The sequence below is a fragment of the Microcaecilia unicolor genome, chromosome 4, assembly GCF_901765095.1.
Source record: "Microcaecilia unicolor chromosome 4, aMicUni1.1, whole genome shotgun sequence".
Classification (NCBI taxonomy): Eukaryota; Metazoa; Chordata; class Amphibia; order Gymnophiona; family Siphonopidae; genus Microcaecilia; species Microcaecilia unicolor.
The window spans coordinates 173,046,107-173,072,337 of NC_044034.1; the positions used below are offsets into that span (position 1 = coordinate 173,046,107).

General features: G+C 42.7%; 1 protein-coding gene across 4 annotated transcripts in view; it reads right to left on the bottom strand.

Annotated features, from left to right (window-relative positions):
* Positions 1 to 26,231, bottom strand: part of USP47 (ubiquitin specific peptidase 47) — a 309,973-nt gene that overhangs the window by 243,075 nt on the left and 40,667 nt on the right. Inside the window, exon 1 of one of the 4 annotated variants that reach the window (XM_030200980.1) lies at positions 3,692 to 3,749. The exons of the other annotated variants lie outside the window; for them this stretch is intronic. Coding sequence (XP_030056840.1) covers positions 3,692 to 3,748 — 57 coding nt within the window. The 5' untranslated portion in view covers position 3,749. Of the gene's footprint in view, positions 1 to 3,691; positions 3,750 to 26,231 lie in introns of those variants that run through there. 4 annotated transcript variants of the gene reach the window in all.

Below are 26,231 nucleotides of genomic sequence, written 5' to 3' on the forward strand. Positions count from 1 at the left end.
ACGTCACGCGATGTTCCCTGGTGGTCTAGTGACGTCGGGGCAGGAAAGAGCCCCCTCTTTCCTGCCCAGCGCGCTGCTCTCCGTCCTCCTGACTGCTTCCTGAAGGAAGCAGTCAGGAGGACGGAGAGCAGCGCGCTGGGCAGGAAAGAGGGGGCTCTTTCCTGCCCCGACGTCACTAGACCACCAGGGAACATCGTGTGACGTAAGTACGGGAGGGCGATCCCGAACTCGCTACCTTCGGACTATAAGACGCACCCCCCATTTTCCTCCCAAATTTTGGGGGAAAAAAGTGCGTCTTATAGTCCGAAAAATACGGTATATATATACTTGTCTCCTTGCCAATTTTCAGGAAATAGAACATAGAAGTCTGCCTAGAACTGTCCTTGTTCTAAAATTTGTGAAATTATTGTCGAAGCCCTTGAAAAACTCCACTGCAGCCCATCCAAGTCCATTCAGACATAAACAGGGCACAAACCGTAGAAGTATGCTCAGTATTGGCTTTGTTTCTCAATTATCGGTGTTGCTACCTAATTTCCGCTAAGCTTCTTTGGATCCATTCCTTCTAAACAGGATTCCTTTGTACTTATCCCAACACATTTTTGAATTCTGTTACCGTTTGCATCTCCACCACCTCACACAGGAGGGCATTCCAGCTATCTACCACCCACTCGGTGAAAAAATACTTTCCAATATTATTCCTGAGTCAGCCTCCTTTCAAATTCAATTCATGTCCTCTAGTTCTACTGCCTTCTCATCTCTGGAAAAATTTTTTTGCGGATTAATACCTTTCAAATATTTGAACATCTGTGTCTGTTTCTCCTTTACACCAGGGTATACACATTCAGGTCTGCAAGTATCTCTTCATACATCTTTCTACACAAACCCCATAACATTTTTGTCGCTTTTCTTTGAACCGCTTCCAGTCTTTTTACATCCTTAGCAAGATACGGCCTCCAAAACTGAACATAATACTCCAAATGGAACCTCACCAAGGGACCTCACCAACACCTCCTGCTGGTTATACCCCTCTCTATGTAGCCTAGCATCCTTCTGGCCACGGCCACTGCCTTGTCGCATTGTTTCATCACCTTGAGATCCTCGGACACCATCAACCAAAGGCCCCTCACCCAAGTAGAGCTTATCTCTCCCCTCATATCTGGTACATCTATTTTGGATTTTTGCACCCCATATGCATCACTCTGCACCCTGTGGCATTAAATTTTAACTAATGCAAAATATCTAGGGTAACTAGTACTCTCCTGGTTTCACAAATCAAACATTTGCTTTACAAATAGAAACCCTTAGTTAATTTTTTATATTTTTTTCAAATGCTTTTCAGTCTCTTCAAGCTCATATTCATAATAAATACTAGTGCTCAGTTGTGCATATTAACAATCACTCCACATGATTGACTATAATATGTAATCACTCAAACATCACTGCACTGTGTCCCTACCTGCCTCCAAAATCAAAGAAAAAAATTTTTTTTTGTATCGCATATATAGCAATCAATTATTGATTTTCAAAGTACTTATCTGGAGACGGTTTCCTGGGGCACTGCTCATGACAGCATGTTATAATCCATATACCATATACAATCCATATGCCGGAGTGAAGAAATAAATGTGAAAGTGCACTTGTGTACTCATAAAATTGTCCTTTCCACTTCAGATTTCTCCTCAAACACTCAAATGGTCATCTTAACGATACAGCTGAAAGCTCCGTCGGGCCCTGAGGCTGCAAAATGGCGTTTGTGCTCCACGCATGATCAGTCAAATGCTGGTCCTCGCTGTCAGTGGCCCTGACAAAATGGTGCCCATTCTCCCACTCTTGTGCATCAAACTGCACATTGGCCTTGCTGGAGAGCCCGAAGACCCCAGCATATTCAGAGGCTGTGCCAAAGCTGAAGATGTGCTGCTGCCAACCGTTTTTTTTCCAAGTCCTGCAAGAATCCTGGCTTGCATGCACTGAAATGCCCTGACACTGGCCGGCAGGTCCCACAGTGGGAACACCACTTAACTGCCTCTGCGGGAGTCACCATTCACCCTGATTGTCACCAGTGCAGCACACTGTGTCCCAAGCAATGAGTCAAGATCCCTCCCTTGCACCAAGTGGAACTTGCAGTTCTGAGTCAAACTTTATTCGGACTTAAAACTGGCCGCTGCTCCCTCCAAACTCACAGTCTCCACAAGTCTTACAAAGATGATATGGAGGCGTATTTTCAAAGCACTTAGCCTTCCAAAGTTCCATAGGTTAATATGGAACTTTGGAAGGCTAAATGCTTCGAAAATGAGCCCCAAAGACTCAGGACTGATACGCTGTCCAACGCTCTCCAGCAAACCTCTGTCCTTCTCCTTTTTTTTTTTTTTTTTTAAGGTTGTTAAGCTGGAAAAGGATGGGGTGAAGGGAGGGAAGAAGTAAATTTGCATGGCAGCAGAGACAGGGATTTGAACACCTCCAGATATGACTCTGAAGACTCAAGCCACCCACAAAGCTCAACTGGGGACCAACTAATCAACTGGACCTGGAGCACATCACTCAGAACCAGAGGCTGAAAAGTGTGTGCATCCACCTGCTGGAGATAAACAACACTGGGGAGTTGGACAGGATGTCAAGAGAGATGTCTCAGCTCAGTTTTCAGTTCTCTGTCGCCACCTGCTGGTTGATGGACACAACTATCCCACAGGTTCTGGAATATTGGGAAGCTACGTAATGGAAAAGGCCATTCTTCTTAACAAACAATCATAGAAAAGGCACATATGGGAATAATATGAGAAAAAGGAACAGCACAATAAGAAAAATGTAGAACTGAAAAAAAGGGAAAAGAAATGAACACATTATTTGTCACTCTACTTTACCTTACAGATTAAGCGGTCCTTTTACTTAGCTGCGTTAAGCTCTAACATGCACTTAATGAAGCAAATATAGCCTAACAAAGGACATTCAAGTGTTCCACGATTGTTTTGGCATCTGTGCGCACTAGCTGTGTTGTAATTATGTTTTCTAATTATTTTTTTGAGGGGACGTGTCAGGGGCAGTGTTCCTGTGCTTACCAATTAGTGCACAGTAATGTCGATGCACTATCTTGTTAGCGCACAGTTAACATGAGAGCCCTCAACCGCCTCCTATATAGGTGGCAGTAACCCCAGGGTAATTTTTTTTTTTTATGTCAAAGTGCTAATGGTAACATTAGCGCATGGCCATTAATGAAAATAACAGAAAAAAGCCTTTTTTTTTTTTTTTTGAAACTGCAGCATTATAAATGGCTTTAGCTCGCAGAACCCCGCCCCCCCCCCCCCCCCACACACACACATAATCCTTACCTCAGCTTAATAAAAGGACCCATAAATTGGAAGAAGAAACTTTTTAAAAATCCACTGCAATAACCCTACTGACCTCTCACTCAGCATCTAGTTAGATTTGCAGGGACACCTCCACATTAAATAAAAAGGACTTAACTGCTTTAATTTTATGACCAAATTTAGCAACACCATCTAACAAAGCACAAAGTTTATTTCAGCCATGCTTTATGAAACATGACAAAGCAAAACTATTTCCATCACTAGCTATAAACTGAACAGCGAAAAGCATGCCTTGAGATTAACTCATGCTCATATTAATGGATTCACAACCACACCATGCTGTTATTTTGTATACAGATAACCAATTCAGGTTTGACAAAGCTGTCTACCTGTGAAAATTTCTTCTTCATTTCATCAAAGATACTTTGTCTGCAGCTCCAAAACATACCCTGGATATATAAGGACATAAATCAATTACATATCACCACAGTTCTAAACAAAAGGAACATCTCTTGTTTAAAAGGAAAGCCCCTCTATCATACTAAAAAGTATCTCGTATTTCAAACATTTGAAAAACAAATAATGTAAATTCACAATTTATCCTACAAAATTACAAATGAATAATGCTGCAGACCAACTGCATTAGAAACAGGAGAAAATTATGGAGAATGAAGGGGTTATGATCACCTGGAACATTTCAATTCCAACTGTTAAAAAAAGATTGATACAAGAAAACCAAACAAGGAGAAAAACACTAGAATGGCACTGATTATAGAGGGATCTGTTCCTAGTGGTTAATCTGTGAATCAGGCAACGGAGAAGATCTTCAAATATCAAGAAATGCAGTCAGAGACCAAGAAAACAAGGCAGAAAAACATATTCCCACTGTACTGACTATCACAAGTCTGATTAAAAAGAAACTTCAGGAACACCCTGAAAGACTGCCTATATAAGAAACATCTTATGCACTCCAGAAGGAAGCTTTCTTTGGCATGATGCAAGTACTACAGTGAGCCTTAGGCATAAATTTGACAGACTGAGATCATTACTCCATATGCCCTGACTCAAAAGTGAGATTCACTGCTGTCATGGTATGTACAAAACTAACCTTTTGGATACATTGCCCCAAGAGAACACCTAAAAAACAATACACAACAGGAAGGCCTACCAACTCAGTTATAGGCAGCACACAAGCAGTGAACAGAGCTGCTTGAAAACATTTCATTCTTAAAAGATGAACTACAGTAACCAACAGGGTTGTTTAGAATACATACAATAGAACAGAATGAATTAAACTAAGAAAGGCACAGGAGAGTGAAAGGCTATGGGGAGTAAGGAGAAAAGAAAAAAGCACAGACATGTAGCAGCAAACATCACCTCTCTGTCCCAAACACCCTGCTAAAAGAGAACTCAAAAAGTCAGATGTTCATAGCTTCCTTGAAACTGTGGAAGGAATTTTCAGTGAATATAAAGAGGAAGAAATATTACAGAAGAAGAATCGCATGATATATCCAGAAGCAAATTGGAGTAATTCTGGAAAGATTGCTGAAATTTAGGTACTAGGATGCTGCGTGCTAGGGGCATAATTGCCAATATAAGATTCTAGCGTAAGTAGGCATTTATGCGCCAACTTGTCATAGGTTGGTGTAAATGTCTGCGACAATGTTGCAGTTCTGCGCATATCTGTCAGTATTCTAGAATCATATCATGCAAGTGCTGAACAGATCTCTGATCTGCCCAAGCCCGTCCCATATCCAAGGTTTATCAAAATTTTTGGATCCATGACTCCAAAGACCCAATAATCTTAGAGCTCTGTACTCCAGGATACAAAATTACCCACTGGACAAGAGAAGGAAAAAGAGGAGGAGGCATAGCAATAATCTACACATCTCAAATCACAGTCACAACAACAGCAGAATCTATGCTTCCCCAACTTGAAATAGCCTCAGTCAGAATCAACCACCCCAACCTATGCGATCACCTAAACCTAATCCTATTCTACAGACCCCCGGGCAACTGGCAAGATTCACAAACGCACTTTATGGATTTCATATCGAATACTTGCGTTTCCAGCCAGGACCTTTTCATAGCAGGAGACATCAATCTTCACCTTGAAGATATTAATGCAAGCAATGTACGTGAATGCAAGGACTTCCTCCAACTATGGGAGCTCCACTGGCCAAACATGCAACCCACCCATAACAAAGGACACACACTAGATATTATCACCCACAAATTCTCATCAATCTAACCTCACACTTACAGATACAATATGGACAGCCACGCCATGGTCCGATCACTACAAAGCAAACCTTTCCCTCCGCTGGAGAACAAAAAAGGCACAACAAAAACAAGAGCAAAAAACATATACTACGAGAGGCAAAATAGATCCATTAACATTCTGGCAACAATTCTATACCGACAAATGGACAACACCTACAGACTCGCCCCAATTTCTCCAAGATTGGGACAACAGATGCAGAACAATACTAGACAACATAGTACCACTTCAAACCAGAACCTCACACAGAAAAAACTCAATACCATGGTTTAATGAAGAATTAAAAGAACTAAAAACACAGGTCAGAAGACTAGAAAGAGTATGAAGCAAGAAAAAAAAGATGCACACACTCAAAGATTGGAAACAGCTACAAAGAAAATACAAATACACCATTAGACAAACTAAAAGAACGTATTAGAAAACCATAATAGGACCAAACTACAAGGATACACACAAACTTTTCTCACTCGTAAACAAACTCCTAAATACTACACCGGTTACCTCTAATAATACAGACACCCCATCCGCAACCAATCTTGCGAACTACTTCAATAAAAAAATTATAAAACTCTGACTCATGATACCTACCAACATCACTGACTACACAAGCATCCTTGAATGTCTAGACCCTAAACCAGGGGAGTGCCCAGATCGATTATGGACCAACTTCGACACGATATCATACGACAAAATCTCACAATGGCTCAGAAAATACGCCAAGTCACAGTGCAAATTAGACATTTGCCCTACGAGCCTAATAAGAGCCGCCCCCCAAACAATTCAAAAAAGACCTCACGAATCATGTAAACTACAGGCTTCAAAATGGTCTCTTTCCCACGGATAAACATCTTACTTACTCCGCTGCCAAAAGATGCCAAGAAAAGTACAATGGACCTAACCAACTATAGCCCAGTACTACTACTACTACTACTACTTAACATTTCTAAAGCGCTACTAGGGTTACGCAGCGCTGTACAATTTAACATAGAAGGACAATCCCTGCTCAAAGAGCTTACAATCTAAAAGACGCGTGGGGCAGTCAGACCGATAGGGGCAGTCAAATTGGGCAGTCTGGAATTCCTGAAAGGTAAGAGTTAGGTGCCGAATGCAGCATTGAAGAGGTGGGCTTTAAGCAAAGACTTGAAGATGGGCAAGGAGGGGGCTTGGCGTAAGGACTCGGGGAGGTTGTTCCAAGCATAGGGTGAGGCGAGGCAGATTGAGCGGAGCCTGGAGTTGGCGGTTGTGGAGAAGGGTAATGAGAGGAGGGAATTGTCCTGTGAACGGAGGTTTCGGGCTGGAACGTAAGGGGAGATGCCAAGAAAAGTACAATAGACCTAACCAACTATAGCCCAGTAGCATCTATTCCGCTAATAACCAAACTCATGGAGGGTATAGTGATGAAACAACTCACTGACTACCTAAACAAACATTCAATTCTGCATGAGTCTCAATCAGGATTCCGATCAAATCAAAGCACTGAAACTGTACTAGTGTCCGCAATGAACTCATTCAAACAAGCAATTGCAACTGGTAACAACATACTCCTCCTACAATTCGACATGTCCAGCGCCTTCGACATGGTTAATCATGGAATACTAATACATATACTAGAATACTTTGGAGTAGGAGGCACAGTTCTCAAATGGCTTAAAGGATTCTTGACCACAAGATCTTACCAAGTAACAATGAACGCGGACACATCATCCCCATGGACACCTGTATGTGGAGTTCCCCAAGGATCCCCCCTCTCTCCAACTCTCTTCAACCTAATGATGATACCTTTAGCCAAACTTCTAGCAAATCAAAACCTCAACCCTTACATCTACGCAGACGATGTCACGATTTACATCCCGTTCAAACATGATCTAAACGAAATCACCAATGAGATCAACCAAAGCCCCCAAATCATGCACTCCTGGGCGGATACATTCCAGCTAAAACTCAACGCAGAAAAAACACAATGTCTTGTACTCACTTCTCAACACAATGCAAACAATTACTCCACCATAACCACACCATACTGTTCTCTTCCCATCTCACAAAATCTGAAAATTCTTGGAGTTACCATCGATCGAAACCTCACACTCGAGGCACACGTGAAGAATACGACAAAAAAGATGTTCCACTCCATGTGGAAACTCAAAAAGAGTTAAACCTTACTTCCCGAGATACATCTTCCGGACCTTGGTACAGTCAATGGTAATAAGTCATCTGGACTACTGCAACGCACTGTGCGCTGGCTGCAAAGAACATACTATCAAAAACCTCCAAACAGCCCAGAATACCGCAGCCAGACTCATATTTGGAAAAACTAAATACGAAAGTGCAAAACCCCTAAGAGAGAAACTTCACTGGCTCCCACTCAAGGAATGCATTGCGTTCAAGATCTGCACGATTGTTCACAAAATCATCCACGCAAACGCCCCAATCTACATGCTAAATCTTGTGGACCTGCCTCCTAGAAACGCCAAAAGATCAGCCCACAAATTTCTCAATCTACACTTCCCCAGCTGTAAAGGACTAAAATACAAGCTGACACATGCCACCACCTTCTCCTACATGAGCACGCAGCTGTGGAATGCACTACCTACAGCCCTGAAATCCATTGACGAAATAACTAACTTTCGCAAATCTCTGAAGACACACCTCTTCAACAAGGCCTACAAAGAGAACCCATAACTCTACAAAACTACCTCACCAACCCACCCAGTTATTAAAGACCACCTTCTACACTATCCTGCTTATCACCTTCCTTCTCTTTTCCCTTACTTTATCTCTTTACATTACTAATTGTAATTGTACAGATACTTCTTATATATGATATCCTGGAATGAACATGTCATAACAAAACTCTGTAAGCCACATTGAGCCTGCAAATAGGTGGGAAAATGTGGGATACAAATGCAATAAATAAATAAATAAAACACTGCCACAATTGCTAAATGAAAATAAAGAGCACGAATATATCACCTCAATATTTAAAGATCTACACTGCTCATCAGCTAAAGTGGAATCTAAATTCAAAGTTTTATGCATTATTTTCAAAGCATTGAATAAGGGAGAAGGTAAAATTAGTTTGTACCTGATAATTTTCTTTCCATTAGTCCCACAGATCAATCCAGAAACTTGTGGGTTATGTCCCTCTACCAGCAGGTGGCGATAGAGAGAACTTCAGAGGTTTACTATATGTGGTCATGTGCAGTCACCTTAACTTCAGTATTGTCAATACCAAAGTAGTGGAAGACAAAAGAGGAAGTTCTCTCCTGCCTGCATAAATCCCATGTAAGCTCCTCAACCGCTCCTGCATGAGGGTAACAGAAGGTTTCCTTTATGTTTTGATTTGTTTTGCCTTTTTTTTTTTTTAGCCAAAAATCAAATGAAGGAATCTGATGAAACTGAAGCAACTAGAAGAAAACACTCAACCCAGAACAACAAAGGGCGGGCCTCTGGGTTGATCTGTTGGGAGTAATGGAAAGAAAATTATCAGGTAAGAACTAATTTTACCTTCCCTAGCGTCCCACAGATCAATCCATAGACTTGTGGGATGTACCAAAGCAGTCCTCAAGTGAGGTGGGGTACTACAACCTCAGCAGACTGGAGCAATGAACCACAGGCCACGGTTACATGCGCTGCCACATCAAATCTGGAATGCCTAGCGCTGCTACACCAAGCCTGCAAAGCCTGAAAAGGGAAGGACAGCAGATCAAGTGGGCGATCGGCAAAAGCCATCCACGGCAGGATAGAGGACCAAGTGGTTGAACTGCAAAGGGAAGCCATAGAACCCAGAGAAGGAAATCAACTGTGCTCTGGAAGAAAGCACTGCCACCCGTAATGGGAGAGACTGTCCCATAGAGGCCTGCTAAAGAAATTGCCTCTCTCAGCCAACGGCCACTACGGCTCTTGAAGCCAGATCCCCTTTCTTGTGACCAGCCAGAGAACAACATGAGGGTATGCCAGGAGGCATTTCTGCTCAGCAGGTCAGGAATCTGATGATCCTACTGTAGTGTGGGTGTTTCGTAAGGTGTCGCCACCTTCCTATATACCTACTACTACTACTACTATTTAGCATTTCTATAGCGCTACAAGGCGTACGCAGCGCTGCACAAACATAGAAGAAAGACAGTCCCTGCTCAAAGAGCTTACAATCTAATAGACAAAAAATAAATATACCTAAGGCTCTCCAGGTTCTGAATATGTCTGTTTCTGATCCTGCCACTGCTACATCTACTAATCTTAAAATGGTGAGCACAAGAAGACCGCTACAGTCTTTAGCAGTGCATAAGGCTATGTAGGAAGTCACTTCTGCTCAGTGGGTCATCCCAGGCACTGCCCCACTATGCAGAGACATAGCTAGGTGGAGTGCAAGGGGAGCAGCTGCTCCCCTAAAAGGATTTTGAATAAAACGGAACTTAAGCAGAACAGCTCTTCAGCTTCACACAGATGCCTATTCTACAAAAGGTCTGTTCCTCCTGACATCAAAACTGCTATGCCTACATCTGCAAATCTAAAAATGACAAGCCTTCCTATGGTACCTTCCTATGGTTCCGAGTAAAGCAAGAAGCAAAGCGTTGACCAGCAGAACTCGCTGGTCACTTCCAAATAGTATAGGAGTATATGGTGAACATCCAAGAAGCGGGAGGAGAAAAAGGTGGAATGGGATGGAAGGCAGAAACCACTGTATGCAGAAAAGACAGGAATGTGTGCCCTTCACCAGTAGAAATCCAGAGGATCTCAAACGGATGAAGTCGGGAGTTCTGAGAACCTGCCTGGACTGGATTGCTAAAGAAAACTAGGCTGCCCAGGACGATAGCCCTGGTGTCATAAAGATAAGGGCGAGCCTGACCTGACTGAAAAGAACTTGTACACATGTCCTCAGGAAGACACTGAGTCTGTAAGTCACTCAGGTCTGCCACCAACTTCATGGAGTCCTCAAACAATAGTTGCCCTGAAAAGTGAGCTGAACCAGCCATCGTTAGAAGCTGCATTCACCACCAAGTAGAGCAACCACATCAAATGACAGGCTGTGACCGCCAAAAAGATCTATTTGACGCCTGAAACAAATCATAGAAGAAAACTGGCAATTAAGCCGGTCTCGACTCTACATCTGGCAAAAGGAAGCAGTCGACTGCCTGCCTTTCTGGAAGGGATCCAAAATCTGTTGCCACCAGGCTACGGCACACTCTAGCAGCCTACCAGCTGCAGATAACCACCTCAAGGGAGAGAGAACTGAAATATCAGCAGAAAGCTGTGTTGAAATCATTCCATTGAGACTAAGTTGGCTTGAAGGGAGCCATAGAGATGGGACCAAACCATAGAAGGAACCCCTGAAGTGGTATGATACAGACTCAGGCCCATGGGGAAATGTCCAAGAAAGAGAACATTGTGCCCATAACTTGAACCTATTTCCATATCCTGGACCTGGTAGGGAAAGTAAAACCTGAAGGGTTGGCATCTGTTGCTGAGGAGCAAAAGAAAGAAAGGACTTGCCACACCTATATGGAACAGCACTCCCCGATAAGCCAAGATTTGTGAGGGAAACAACTGTCTCTTGGTGACACTGATTACCAATCCTAAGGACTGAAGACAAGTAGGTATCTTGGATGAAGTTAGCAGAGTCTCTTGATAGAGAGAGCTGCAAATCAGTCAGTCACAAGGTATGGATGAACCTGCAACCCATCTTCATGAAGGAAAGCTGCCACTACCACCATGACCTTGCAAAAACGTCCTCAGCAACATAGAAAGGCTGATATGGTCATAAATCGCTAAGATCCCTCTGCAGCAAGAAGCACTGGGAATATGAAAGTAAGTTTCCTTGAGGTCCAGGGAGGCTAGAACCTCTCCCCCACCAGACAGAACTATTACACACTGCAAGGTGCCCATTGTGAAAAGTTGAACCGTAAACACCCTAGACTCTTATGATGTCCAAACTCAGCTGGAAGGAAGCTCCCTGGTTGGAAATACAAAGCAGAACAATTTCCCATTCCCCAATTGCAACTGGGGACAGACTCGACTGTGCCTAAAGGAAGAAACGTTGGCAAGATGGCAAGAACTGCCTGACAGTGTTTGAGCTTGCATATAGACTTCAAGAAAAATCTGTAGTGAAGTCCAGGTTGTAACTGTGCGATAGAAAAAGTAAGACACATTTGAGCTGATGTAATCTTGGTCCACTCTTCTTGAAACCAATACAGGAGTCCTGCCTGAGGAATGAACTGAAACTCCATCACTGGAAGATGCAGCAGGCATTGGTTGACCTGGAGCTGAAACAGAGCTCATTCTACCAGCAGCCAGGTGGCTTGTCATAGTGGAAGTGGAAACCCTGAAAGTGGTTTTCCTGGCCCCACAAAACCTACGACAAAATCAAGCGGATTAAATATCATCCTTAAACTCGTCCCCTGGCAATCTCCAAGACTTGGAAGTCCCTCAGGTCTTTAGCCAACTGCCCTAGATCTTCTACAGTCCCAAGATTACTTCCAAAAGGCAGGTTGCCAAATGTGACTTGGAAGCCACATCAGTGGTCTGATGCCTAAGCCAGCGCTAACTTCTTGCAGATAGGGACAAGAACTGGCTGGTGTGACTGTGCACTATAACTGCTGCGCACTAGAGCTAACAAGTGCGGCTGATAACCAGAGACAGATTACACCATGGTGTAGCAGAATATGGCTGTTGCACCATTGTGCACTATAGATATCAAGCTGCAGTGGGTCGTGAAACAGCACCCTAGAGCTCTGTGCTTACTCTCAGCTGATTGCAACAACTATTAAGTTACCTCTACACTGAAGGAAATCTAGACTGCCCCAATTTGACTGCCCCTATTTGACTGACTGTACATTTGTCCTTTAGATTGTATGCTACTTGAGCAGGGACTGCCCTTCTATGTTAAATTGTACAGCGCTGCGTAACCCTAGTAGCGCTTTAGAAATGTCAAGTAGTAGTAAGTAGCTCCTGGACAACTCCTCATGAAATTTTGGTACCCCATACCATGAAAAGATGCCAAAACTACCATAGAAGCAGTTAGAGGTACCGGGTACGCCGACATTGGGTGGCAGAGCCGGTGGCGGGAGGCGGGGATGGTGCTGGGCAGACTTATACGGTCTGTGCCAGAACCGGTGGTGGGAGGCGGGGCTGGTGGTTGGGAAGCAGGGATAGTGTTGGGCAGACTTATACGGACTGTGCCCTGAAAAGGACAGGTACAAATCAAGGTAAGGTATACACAAAAAGTAGCACATATGAGTTTATCTTGTTGGGCAGACTGGATGGACCGTGCAGGTCTTTTTCTGCCATCATCTACTATGTTACTATGTAGATACCAGGGGAGCTGAGGCTAGTATGCAAAGGTGTGGCCAGTATCAGTGTACAGAGAGAAGGGCAATCTTTAATACAGTAGAGTTCTGATAACTGTTCAAGTCATGCAAGAACTGCTTGGCCAGACAAGCAGTAAGACAGAATGAAATAAAATATGCCCCACCGGAAACCTAGCTGAGCCCACAGTTCCTAATAGGATGGATAAAACCAGCCTTGAACCTGTAACCTTCAGGCTGAAAGGCCAGCCACCCTCCTGAATAAAACTAGTTTGATGTAAACAGTACACACAGAGCAAATGCCACCAGGGCAGCACAGAGGGTGCAGGATTACCATGGAAACCGATACACCTGAGAGGCCTGCATTAGCCTCCAAATTTAACATTTCTCACAGAAACATGGAGTCAACAGCCCTAAGCTTAACTAAACAAACTGTACTGCCATGATCTGAGAAAGGGGAAGAGGGAAAGAGTGAAAAACCTAGCTGCAGCTTAAGGCTCTTGCTGCCACAGAACAGCTGCAAACCACCCCAGGACTCTTTCCTCAGAAGCCCTTAAATACCAAATATGAAGAAACTGGGAGTGATCCATCCCAGTTCCCCAGTCACATTTCTGAAAAGCCTACATATAAAATTACCAAATCGAAAGCAAATCAGGCCCCAGGGGAGCGCAGGGGCTTCAGCACTGCCATGTGGAGTGGCAAGAAAGATGGTGCCCTCAAGCGCGCACGCACACCCAAGAAAACAACTAACCTGTGCCCACCAAAATGAGCTGGGAGGGAAGGAGCACACCGCTCCACGGTGTTGGGCTGTACAGTGGATCTCCAGGACGGGAAACTGCAGCAGTCCAGTGGCTCCCACACTGGGAGCCGGCTTTTGCTCTGCCCCATCGGGCAGATAGGATAATGACTACTCACTCCATAGGGATTCGCTGTCGCATGCCAAGTCGGTCCTCACACCATTCAGCTAGTACTGCAAACCGGCATGAGTTTGCCATGCTGGACAAATCAGACCACGGAGATTTTTTTTTTTTTAACAGTGCTCAAACGGCATATTTTTTTAAAGACAGGAGAGGATGCCGGAGCAAAAGAAACCTCAGGCTCCTTTTAAAGTCAGGAGAGTGAGAACCACAAACCCCAGTCAGGCAGAGAGGAGGGGTTGATGGGGGAAGAAGGGAGGGATCTGGCACCACCAGGTGTGCACCCAAGTCCCAAGACCGGGAGACCTCAGACCCCAGAAGCTCGACTAGACCCAGGGGACCAGGCCAGGAGCCAATCAATCCAGAGCTGCACAGATATGACCATCCACCTGCTAAACTAGGCCCAAAGGACACCAGTAGCCAGATCAAACCAGAGCTGCACAGAGATGTCCCTCCACCTGCTAGATAGAGAGAATACTGAAGTTAAGGTGACTGAACATGACCACATATAGTAAACCTCTGAAGTTCTATCTCCACCTGCTGGTAGAGGGACATAACCTACAAGTCTCTGATCTGTGGGACGCTATGGAAGCGTAATATTTGGCCCACTGGCTGCAAGAGCATACTGCAGGCTGTCTACTGTGCTCATCTAGAAAAGGATTGCTTGGTTTATTTCCCATCTGAAATTGTCTTACATTCTACATGTTCTAAGGCATTCTCCTACTTTAGTTTTCTCCTATGAAGCTCCTTGTCCCAAGAGCCAAGAAATGCTAAAGCAAAGTAAGGAATAGCAGTTTTCTCCGTATTTATGGAGATTACGATTGAACAGATTTTTTTTATTATTTTGTCTTTATTATAGCTTTTTGTATACTTATTTTAAGTTAATTTAAAATATATTTTTCTATTTATTTTAGTTTTGATAAATGTTACAAATTGTATTTTGTACACTGCTTTATTGAGTACATGGTGAGCAGTATATATAATGAATAAATAGAATGACATACAATGGAGGTGAAAAGTGAGACAAAAGTACAAGAAGGGAGACAATATCCCTTTGAATCTACATTTGGGCACCAATCGAAGATGCATGTGTAAATTGGCTTATGAGTCAATTAATTGCAATAAACGATGTGATCAATTATTGCAGTTAACTGACATTATTAAATATTTGTGTGTGCATCTTCCTGGGTAGTATTCTATAACCCTGCATGCCTAAATCCCCTTGTGCACAAATGACAAAGGGGAAAGGCTGGAGGCGGGGCAGGGGCATTACAAAAAAAAAAGTGTGTGCAGAGTTATAGAATAGTGCCATTACGAAGCCTAAATGCCAAGAGTTGTGTGCCGCACTGCTGAGATCAGAGGTGAAGATGTTTCTTGAGAAAGCATTGCTGTGATTGAGCCGACTACATATGGATATTTTCTCATAAATTTTGTTTGCCTATAAGATAGGCATTTACAGCAGGTTTCAGCTGGCATAAATACTGGTGCCCAAATTTGGGTGTATGAATGGGCTCTAAGTACTATTCCATAAAGAGTGCCCTTTATAGAATGCTACTCTGCACCAATTTTTTCCGGCGCCCAAAATCTGGGCACCATTTACTGAATCCAGTCCTAGGCCTAACACCATCCACTCACCTCTCACTCTTTCAAGGGCAGATGCTATGGAAAGGGCAGAAGTAGTGGGCACAGTTATCAGCCATATCCCTGAAAACCTTTTCTGCTAACTCCCTCACTGAAAGGGTCAGACTCCCCCTCCCTACTCCCCCCCCCCCCCTCAAAATCAGGAAACTGTTCCAAGGAAATCTGGCTTTCTTGGTAATTTGAAATGTCCTATATGGTCCTCACATGAACAGTTTGGATGCCCTAGTTCTAAGAGTTAAACAAACCTCAGGGTTACCTAGGTTTTCCACTACAGTATATCAGTTACTAAAATTACATTAGACTGTTTTATTTTCACACCACTGAAAGAGCATCCACTACTTCATCTAAAGTAAACTACTACACTGATAACCCACAAGTCTCTGGATTGATCAGTGGGACACTATGGAAAACCCATTATAAGTTTTAACACCATAACGCAGTGCTTCTCAACCCAGTCCTCGGGTACACCCTGCCAGTTAGAGTTTTAGGATATCCACAAGGAATATGCATGAGATTTGCATATCAAGGACTGGTTTGAGAAGCAATGCCTTAATCTACATTGCATGAGCAGACAAACTGTTACTTTGGTTTCTTCTTTACAGTACGGAAAAATTAATTCTTATCTGATAATTTTCTTTCCATTAGTCCCAACAGATCAATCCAGAGACTTGTGGGTTGTGTCCCTCTATCAGTAGATAGAGATAGAAAGAACCTCCGAGGTTTGCTATATGTGAACCGGTGCAGCCAACTGAACCTCAGTATGAACGATACCAAAGCAGTGGAATGGAAACAAAAGAAAACTCTCCTGACATTGTCAGACCAATTGCCATTGCCCAACATACTTCCACCACTTCTATATTTATTTATTTTATTTTTTAATCAAACGAAGGAACATTCAGAACAACAGAACCAGAAAAAAAATAACCAACAGCAACAAAACTGCAGACAGTAAACCCAGGGGGGGCCTCTGGATTGATCTGTTGGGACTAATGGAAAGAAAATTATCAGGCAAGAATTAATTTTTCCTTTCATGGCGTCCCACAGATCCAGAGACTTGTGGGATGTACCCAAGCAGTCCTCAAGTAGGGTGGGTCACCCCCAACCCGGCAGAAATCACCGACGAGCCAAACACCGCAGCTTGACGAGCTGACACATCCATCCGATAATGACGAGTGAATGTATGGACCGAAGCCCATGTAGCTGCCCTGCAGATATCTTCCAGAGAAACCAAACGAGACTCTGCACAGGAGGAAGCTTGAGTTTGCGTAGAATGAGCACAAACTTGCGAAGGGGCTTGCTTGCCCAATGCCAAGTATGCTGATGAGAAGGCCTCCCGCAACCAACGAGCTATGGTGTCCTTGGACACCATATGACCCTTCTTACTGCCTCCAAAAAGGACGAAGAGATGGTCAGAAAGACAAAATTCATTCGGCACCTCCAAATACCTGAGAACAGCCCGTCTCACGTTGAGGCAGCAAAGAGCCCGAAATTGCTCAGGGTAATCTTCCCGGCGGAAGGCCAGCAAATGCAGGGACTTCCCCAAGTGGAAATGAGAAACCACCTTGGGCAAAAATGAAGGAACTGACCTAATCAATACCCCTGCCTCTGTAAAATGCAGGAAGGGGTCTCTGCAAGAAAGGGCCTGCAACTCTGAAATTCTCCGAGTGAAAGTAATGGCTACTAGGAAAATCGCCTTCAAGGTGAGATCCTTAATCGTAATCCCCGATAAGGGTTCATTTTGAAGTGCTTTGAGAACTAGATTAAGGTTCCAGGATGGCAGAACTGGCACGTGAGGAGGGCGCAAACGATTTACACCCCTCAAGAAACGAACCACATCCGGGTGGGAGGCGATGGAAGCCCCCTGAAGCCAGCCTCTAAAACATGCCAGAGCTGCCACCTGCACCTTAAGAGAACTCAACGAGAGTGATTTTTGTACAGCCTACTGAAGAAACGCGAGGATAACCGATACTGAAGCCGAAGCCGCTGATAATCCCAAACTCACATCATTTCTAGTATCAGTTTTGTTGCCTGGTGTTTAGGAAGGCTCAATTGTGGTATGCCTTTTTGAACAAGTCGGTCTTTAGTAATTATCAGAAGTTTGTTAGAACATGCATTGATTTTATGGCGTTTGTTAGTGCATTCCACAGTTGTGTGCCTATGAATGAGAAGCTGGATGACTATATTGATTTATATTTTAGTCCTTTGCAGCTGGGATAGTGGAGGTTCAGGAATGTTCGTGCCGACCTTTTTGTGTTCCTGGTTGGTAAGTCTATGAGGTCCGTAATGTAGATTGGGGTTTCACCGTGAATAAATTTATGTACTAGGGTGCAAATTTTGAATGCAATATGTTCTTTAAGTGGGAGCCAGTGTAATTTTTCTTTTAGGGGTTTGGCGCTTTCGTATTTTGTTTTTCCAAAAATGAGTCTGGCTGCTGTGTTTTGTGCTGTTTGGAGTTTCTTAATGATTTGTTCTTTGCATCCAGCATAAATTGCATTACAGTAATCTAGGTGGCTTGATTGTAGCAGGCTGCGGAATGTTTCCCTTGGGAAGAAAGGTTTTACTCTTTTGAGTTTCCACATTGAATGGAACATTTTCTTTGTTGTGTTTTTCGCTTGGGTTTCTAGTGTGAGATTTCGGTCGATTGTGACTCCGAGAATTTTCAGGGTTTCTGAAACAGGAAGGGTGTACTCTGGGGTATTTATGGTGGTGGGTTTTTACGTCTTGTATTGTGATGAGACTATGAGGCATTGTGTTTTTTCTGCGTTGAGTTTTAATTGAAATGCATCCACCCATTAATTCATGATTTGGAGACGGTGTTTGATTTCATTTGTGATTTCTGTGAGATCATGTTTGAACGGGATGTAGATCGTGACATCATCTGCGTAGATGTAAGGATTGAGGCCTTGGTTGGATAGCAGTTTGGCTAGGGGTGTCAACATTAAATTGAAAAGGGTCAGTGACAACGGTGATCCTTGTGGTACTCCACATTCTGGTTTCCATGGTAATGATGTGTTCAGGTTTGTGGTCACTTGGTATGTTCTTGTGGTCAGGAAGCCTTTGATCCAGCTTAGTACGCTTCCATTAATCCCGAAGTATTCTAGTATGTTCAGTAATATTTTGTGGTTTACCATGTCGAACGCACTGGACATGTCGAATTGTAGGAGGAGTATATTACTACCAGTAGCAATTGCTTCTTTGAATTTTGTTAAGAAAGTGATTAGTACTGTTTCAGTACTGTGGTTGGCTCGGAATCCTGATTGTGATTCATGTAGTATTGCGAATTTGTTTAAATAATTGGTAAGTTGTTTGGTAACCATGCTTTCCATTAGTTTAACTATCAGAGGGATGGATGCTACCGGGCGATAGTTAGTGATGTCATTTGCTTTTTTCTTTGAGTCCTTAGGTATTGGGGTGAGTAGCATGTTTCCTTTATCCTCAGGGAATAGTCCTTGTAGCATGTAATTTAAGTGTGACATGAGGTCTGCTATGAAGCGGTGGGGGGCCGATTTTATTAGGTTGTTAGGACATATGTCTAGTTTGCAGTGGGATTTGGCGAACCTGTTGATTATATATATATATATATATATATATACACACACACACACACAAAAACCCCAAAAAACAGTACAGCAGACAAATCCAACCAGACTGGGAGAAACGCAACACTACTGTAGCTCCACCAAAATGTAAATTGTAAGCCATTTTGAACAGAAATTTGCTTTTGGATAATAGTAGGATGCAAGAATGCATAAATAAATAAATAAATAAATAAACAAACATTGATACGGAGAACAAAAACAAAGAGACTCCCTCCTGAACCTTAAGCAACCTCCTAAATGGCCAACCTAAGGACATGGGTCCTCTATTACATAATGAAAATATGGATAATGGGGATACCAGCTGCAACACCTAAAGAATGGAACGCAATTCCAGTACATATTACTGAAAGATGACGACCACATCAACAACTGGAAGGCCCTAATCACAACCCCAACAACAAAACAGAGACCAAACCAACAACAGAAAACCAAACCAGAAAAACAATGAAGACCACAAGCTCAAAACATACAGACCACACAAACAACTACAAACTGTTAAACACACCAACATCAAACATGATACATATGTCCTGATACCCATAGAATATATAAACGTGAGATCAGCAGTCAATAAGTCAGCAATACTAAGAGATTGAATAGAAACAGAACAACTTGGATTACTGCTCATAACTGAAACATGGCCACACCTAGAAGACGATCCTGCACTACTTGACCTATGCCCACCAGGATACAAAACAATACACATCAACAGAACTAAAAAGAAGGGAGGAGGTGTTGCAATAATCTATAAATCTTCCTTCATAGTAGAACCTGCTGCTAAACACATCTTCAGCAATTAAATGCAAAATCACTGACACAACACTAGCCGACCAACTATGTATCATACTGTTCTACTATCCCCCCAGGTAGCTGGTCAAACACCCAAGATGATTTCATGGACTTCATATCAAACATCTGAACTAATCAACCAAATGTCCTACTATTAGGAGATATCAATCTGCACCTAGAAAAACAAAATGACACAAACATCATAACCCTAATGAATTTCATAAACCAATGGAACTTAAAAACAGCACAAGGTGCCTCATCTCACACAAAAGGACACCTATTAGACAGGCCAGTAAGCCTCACTTCGACTACTGGAAAAATAATGGAAGCGATGCTGAAGGAAAGGATAGTGAATTTCCTGGAAGCCAATAAGTTGCAAGATCCGAGACAACATGGTTTTACCAAAGGGATTTCGTGTCAAACGAATCTCATTGAGTTCTTTGATTGGGTGACAGGAGAATTGAATCAAGGACGAGCTATAGACGTAATCTACTTAGATTTCAGCAAAGCTTTTGACATGGTTCCCCACAGGAGGCTCTTAAATAAACTGGAAGGGTTGAAGATAGGACCCGAAGTGGTGAACTGGATTAGGAACTGGTTGACGGGCAGAAGCCAGAGGGTGGTGGTGAATGGAATTCGCTCGGAGGAGGGAAAGGTGAGTAGTGGTGTGCCTCAGGGATCGGTGCTGGGACCGATTCTGTTCAATATATTTGTGAGTGACATTGCCGAAGGGTTAGAAGGTAAAGTTTGCCTATTTGCGGATGATACTAAGATCTGCAACAGAGTGGACACCCGGGAGGGAGTGGAAAACATGAAAAAGGATCTGAGGAAGCTAGAAGAATGGTCTAAGGTTTGGCAATTAAAATTCAATGCGAAGAAATGCAAAGTGATGCACTTTGGGAATAGAAACCCTCGGGAGATGTATGTGTTAGGCGGGGAGAATCTGATAGGTACGGACGGGGAGAGGGATCTTGGGGTGATAGTATCTGAGGATCTGAAGGCGACGAAACAGTGTGACAAGGCGGTGGCCGTAGCTAGAAGGTTGTTAGACTGTATAGAGAGAGGTGTGACCAGCAGAAGAAAGGAGGTGTTGATGCCCCTGTATAAGTCGTTGGGGAGGCCCCACCTAGAGTATTGTGTTCAGTTTTGGAGGCCGTACCTTGCGAAGGATGTAAAAAGAATTGAAGCGGTGCAAAGAAAAGCTACGAGAATGGTAAGGGATTTGCGTTACAAGACGTATGAGGAGAGACTTGATGACCTGAACATGTATACTCTGGAAGAAAGGAGAAACAGGGGTGATATGATACAGACGTTCAAATAGTTGAAAAGTATTAATCCGCAAACGAACCTTTTCCAGAGGTGCGAAGGCAGTAGAACGAGAGGACATGAAATGAGATTGAAGGGGGGGCAGACTCAAGAAAAATGTCAGGAAGTATTTTTTCACACAGAGAGTAGTGGATGCTTGGAATGCCCTCCCGCGGGAGGTGGTGGAAATGAAAACGGTAACAGAATTCAAACACGCGTGGGATAAACATAAAGGAATCCTATTCAGAAGGAATGGATCCTAAGGAGCTTAGCCGAGATTGGGTGGCAGAGCCAGCCGGTGGTGGGAGGCGAGGATAGTGCTGGGCAGACTTATACTGTCTGTGCCAGAGCCAGTGGTGGGAGGCAGGGCTGGTGGTTGGGAGGCGGGGATAGTGCTGGACAGACTTATACGGTCTGTGCCCTGAAGAGGACAGGTACAAATCAAAGTAGGGTATACACAAAAAGTAGCATATATGAGTTTGTCTTGTTGGGCAGACTGGATGGATATGCAGGTCTTTTTCTGCCGTCATTTACTATGTTACTAGCTCATAGATTCTCAGCAAACAATAATCACATATTAAAAAACCACAAACGGGTAGAGGTACTATGGTCAGACCCACTGCAAGTGCACTGTCACGCTACACTGGAAAGAAAATGGCAAGAAAAGTGAACTAAGGACACTACACAAATTCACAACCAGAGGTAAAGTAGACAACCACACTTTCTGGACAATAAAGATGAATGAACAGAGCAACATATCACCCAAAGATATCCACTTCATGAGAAAATGGGCCGAAGCAAGTGAAAACACACTAAGTAAAATAGAACCGCTCAATATGAAAACAAGAAATAAAAAGCAACCACACCCATCGTTAATGACGAACTACTACACATGAAAAAACTGTGTAGGAAACTTGAAAGAACATGGGCCAAAAACAAAACCATATGGAGAAAAGCTATAAGAACATATACAAACACATAAAGAAAGCTAAAGTAGAACCCTACAGCACATATTTGAACCACAAACTAATATGAAAAAAATCATTCAACCTCATGAACTACTGAAAACCAAAGATGTACTGGCATCAACTGAAATACCACCAGCTGCAGATGAACTTGCACAATACTTCAAAAACAAAATAGCAAACACAAGATCAAACCTGACGAATCCACAAACATCCATCATTGACTACGTACAAGAATGTGAAACAAACGACACCCAAACCAAAGTAGACAGAATCTGAACCACTTTTCAATCACCCAAACTGAACACAGTAAAGGCACTGCTGATGAAATATAACCATGCACACTGTCTGCTAGACAACTGCCCCAACTATATGATGAAAGACTCACCGGTATGGTTCATCAAGTGCCTCACCAAACACATCACATACATGATCGCAAAAGAACAATTACCAACAGACAAAGGCGACATCATACTAACACCAATCCCAAAAAACACAACCAGCAAGATCAGCGATATCACAAACTACAGACCAGTGGCTTTAATACTACTGTTGACCAAAACGATAGAAGGTCTTGTAGTACAGCAACTAATGGAATACCTGACACTATTTTCAATCCTTCACAAATCCCAATCAGATTTCAGACCACAACACAGCACTGAGGCGGTTATAACCACCCTGATAACGAAGTTCAGAACCTTAATAAGCCAAGGACAAAACATAATACTATTACAATTCGGTATGTCAAGTACGTTCGACCTAGTAGACCACATAACACTAATGGCCCTGCTTGACAACATGGGAATCAGTAGAGCAGTGGCAGCATGGTTCAATGGCTTCCTAAGGACCAGATCCTACACTGTAGAAATGTCTAACCAGAAATCAAGCCTCTTGGATCTCTGAGTGTGGAGTATCACATGGATCTCCAATATCACCAATACTGTTCAATGTAATAATGGCACCACTCAGAAAAAAACTGGAATGGGCTTCGATCCATTCATATATGCAGATGGAATCACCATCTACATACCTTTTCACAACACCATCACAGAAATACAGGATAAAATTAAAGACCTGGAACTCTTACAAAACTTGGCAACAACTTTTAAACTCAAACTAAACAAAGACAAAACCAAATTCCTGGTCCTATCTAGCCCACATAATTCCACATCGTACCAAAATTTCACAATCAATCATCAAAAATACCAAATAGAAACACAACTAAAAAATATTAGGTATTATTCTTTATAAATATCTATCAATGGATAGTCAAATATCAGCAGTAGATAAGAACAGCAATACTGGGTCAGACCAATGGTCCACCCAGCCCAGTAGCCTGCTTCTAGCAGTGGCCAATCTAGGTCACAAGTACCTTGCAGAAACACAATTAGTAGCACCATTCCACACAACCAATCCCAAGACAAGCAATGGCTTCCCTCATGCCCATCTCAATAGCAAACTATGAACTTTTCCTCCAGGAACTTGTCCAAACCTTTTTTAAACCCAGATACACTAACCGCCGTTACCACATCCTCCAGCAACGAGTTCCAGAGCTTAACTATTCTTGAGTGAAAAGTAACATCAAAATGCTTCAAAACACTATGGGAACTGAGAAGGATAAGAGACTATTTTCCTAGACAATCATTCCAGTAAAATGTACCAGAAGGAGAGAAGCTACCCTTTAGTGTAAGGGCTTTGTAGCTGTTGTGTAAGCTACCACAACCTGGCTGAGGGCCATCCACAACTCTCGGTTGGGGTACTACACTTGTCAATTAAACAATTGTAACTGATTAGAGAAAAGCACAGATACATACAGTTAACCAGAGCTCAGTAGTTCCTAGTCCTGAAGAGCTGCTGAGAGAGGGCCTGCTTAGGGGAAGAATTGAAGCCCCTTTGTCTGAGACCCTAAAGCAGCTAAGCAAAACGCTGGCCATCGTTGGTCAGTGGGCGTCTGGACAGCCTACTGAGTGTCAGTTTAGCTCTGATCCTGCACTTCATATAAGCTTTTTTACGATAAGTACTTTTTTGTTTGTGCATCACCAAAGTTGGATAACTAACAATCAATATATGGATAAAAATAGACAGAGAACAATACAAAGAAAAGCTATTAAAAAAATTTTTAGGAAGGTTTTTGCCAATGATGAACAAATAAATTTTGTTGCTAAATAAATAACTAAATCCACTCCTAAACTAGCCGAGATATTTAATCACCTCTCTGACCTCATTTGCAACTCTCTTTAAATTAGTCCCCCTATCTTCTAATTCCTCTTACTCTCTTACCTATCTATATGTTTCATCTTTGCTTACACCCTACGCTGTCTATTAAAATGTTTTATTACATATTGTGTTGACATAGCATACTATGCCACACTTTATACTATTTGAATATTTTTACTGCTGTAATTGTCTATTGCTTATTTTTGATTTATTCTTACTGTACACCACCTTGAGAGAAGTCTTTCAAAAAGACGGTAAATAAATCCTAATAAAGGTAAACAAGACAGCACAAGAAAGCTAAATGACAAAGAAATAAAAATGCAACAAAAACCATGCTTAGTCAGACAAAGGTCCAACAAGTTAAGCACAAGTACCCAGCAGATCTCAAAATGTAGCTCATTTCTAGAGATAAGTGATTGCTCTCTCAAGTCTACCTGGCTAAATTTATTCAAAGCTCTTTTGAGCCCAGCTTATTTTCGTCACCTTGACGACATCCTCCAGTAACCGGAGTGCTCTTCAGCTTTCAAATAACACTGAAACCAAACCAACCATTTCACCTCACTAATTATTTTTATACACTTCTACCATTAACCCAGTGGTTCATAAACCCGGTCCTGGAGACACCCCAGTCAGGTTTTCAGGATATCCACAATGAATATCCATGAGCGAGATTTCCAAGTACTGCTTCTACTACATGCAAATCTGTCTTATGACTATTCATTGCGGTTATCCTGAAACCCTGACTGGCTGGGGTGCCTCCAGGACCAAGTTATGAAACCACTGCATTAACCCCAATCAATTGTCTCTTTTCCAAGATAATGAGCCCAAAAGAACAAAGTCTAAACTTGTTTAGCCTAAAGACAATTAAAACTTTATTTAAATGAATGCATTATAGGATTATAGGATTATGGATAAAGGTGAGCCAATCAAAATTGTGTATCTGGATTTTCAAAAGGCATTTGACAAATTACCTCATCAAAGACTCTAGAGAAAATGGGAGAGTCATGGGATAGGAGGTAGTAATCTATTGTGAATTAAAATTGGTTAAAAGATAGTGAGGATTAAATGGTCAGTATTCTTAAGGAAGGAGGGTAGATAATTGGGTTCCCCAGTGGTCTGTGTTGGGACCACTGATTTTTAACATATTTATAAATGATCTAGAGATGGGAGTAACTAGTGAGGTAATTAAATTTGCTGATGACACAAAGTTATTCAAAGCTGTTAAATCACAAGAGGATTCTGAAAAATTACAAGAGGACCTTATGAGACTGGGAAACTGGGTATCCAAATGGCAGATGACGTTTAATGTGAGCAACGCAAAGTGATGCATGTGGGAAAAAGGAACCCGAACTATAGCTACCTAATGCAAGGTTCCACATTAGAAGTCACTGACCAGGAAAGGGATCTAGGCGTCACTGCTGATGATACGTTGAAACCCTCTGCTCAGTGTGCGGCGGCGGCTAAGAAAGCAAATAGAATGTTAGTGTCACAATCTCAAGGAATGTGAGCCCTTAGGCTGCTACTGGAGACTGGATAGCAGCAGGCAAATCACCTTGCCTAGAAGAGGAACTGGAGCTGGCTTGGCTGGAACAGGGTGAAGGAACAGGGTACAAACTTGGTTAGACAGACAAGGCAAAGCAGAACTCAAGGCAAACAAGGCAGAACTCAAGGCAAGGCAAACAAGGCAGAACTTGAATTCTCAACCAAGCAACCCCCACCTCTCCCTCCCCTTGTCCGTTCCCCTAACTCCCCAACCCCTCCGTCCTTTTCCTCCTTTCCCGAAATCACTGATGAGGAAACAACACATCTTCTCTCCTTCTCAAAACGAACTACCTGTTCCTCTGATCCAATTCCTACCCACCTTCTTAACACCATCTCTCCTACTCTCACCCCTTTTATCTGTCATATCCTCAATCT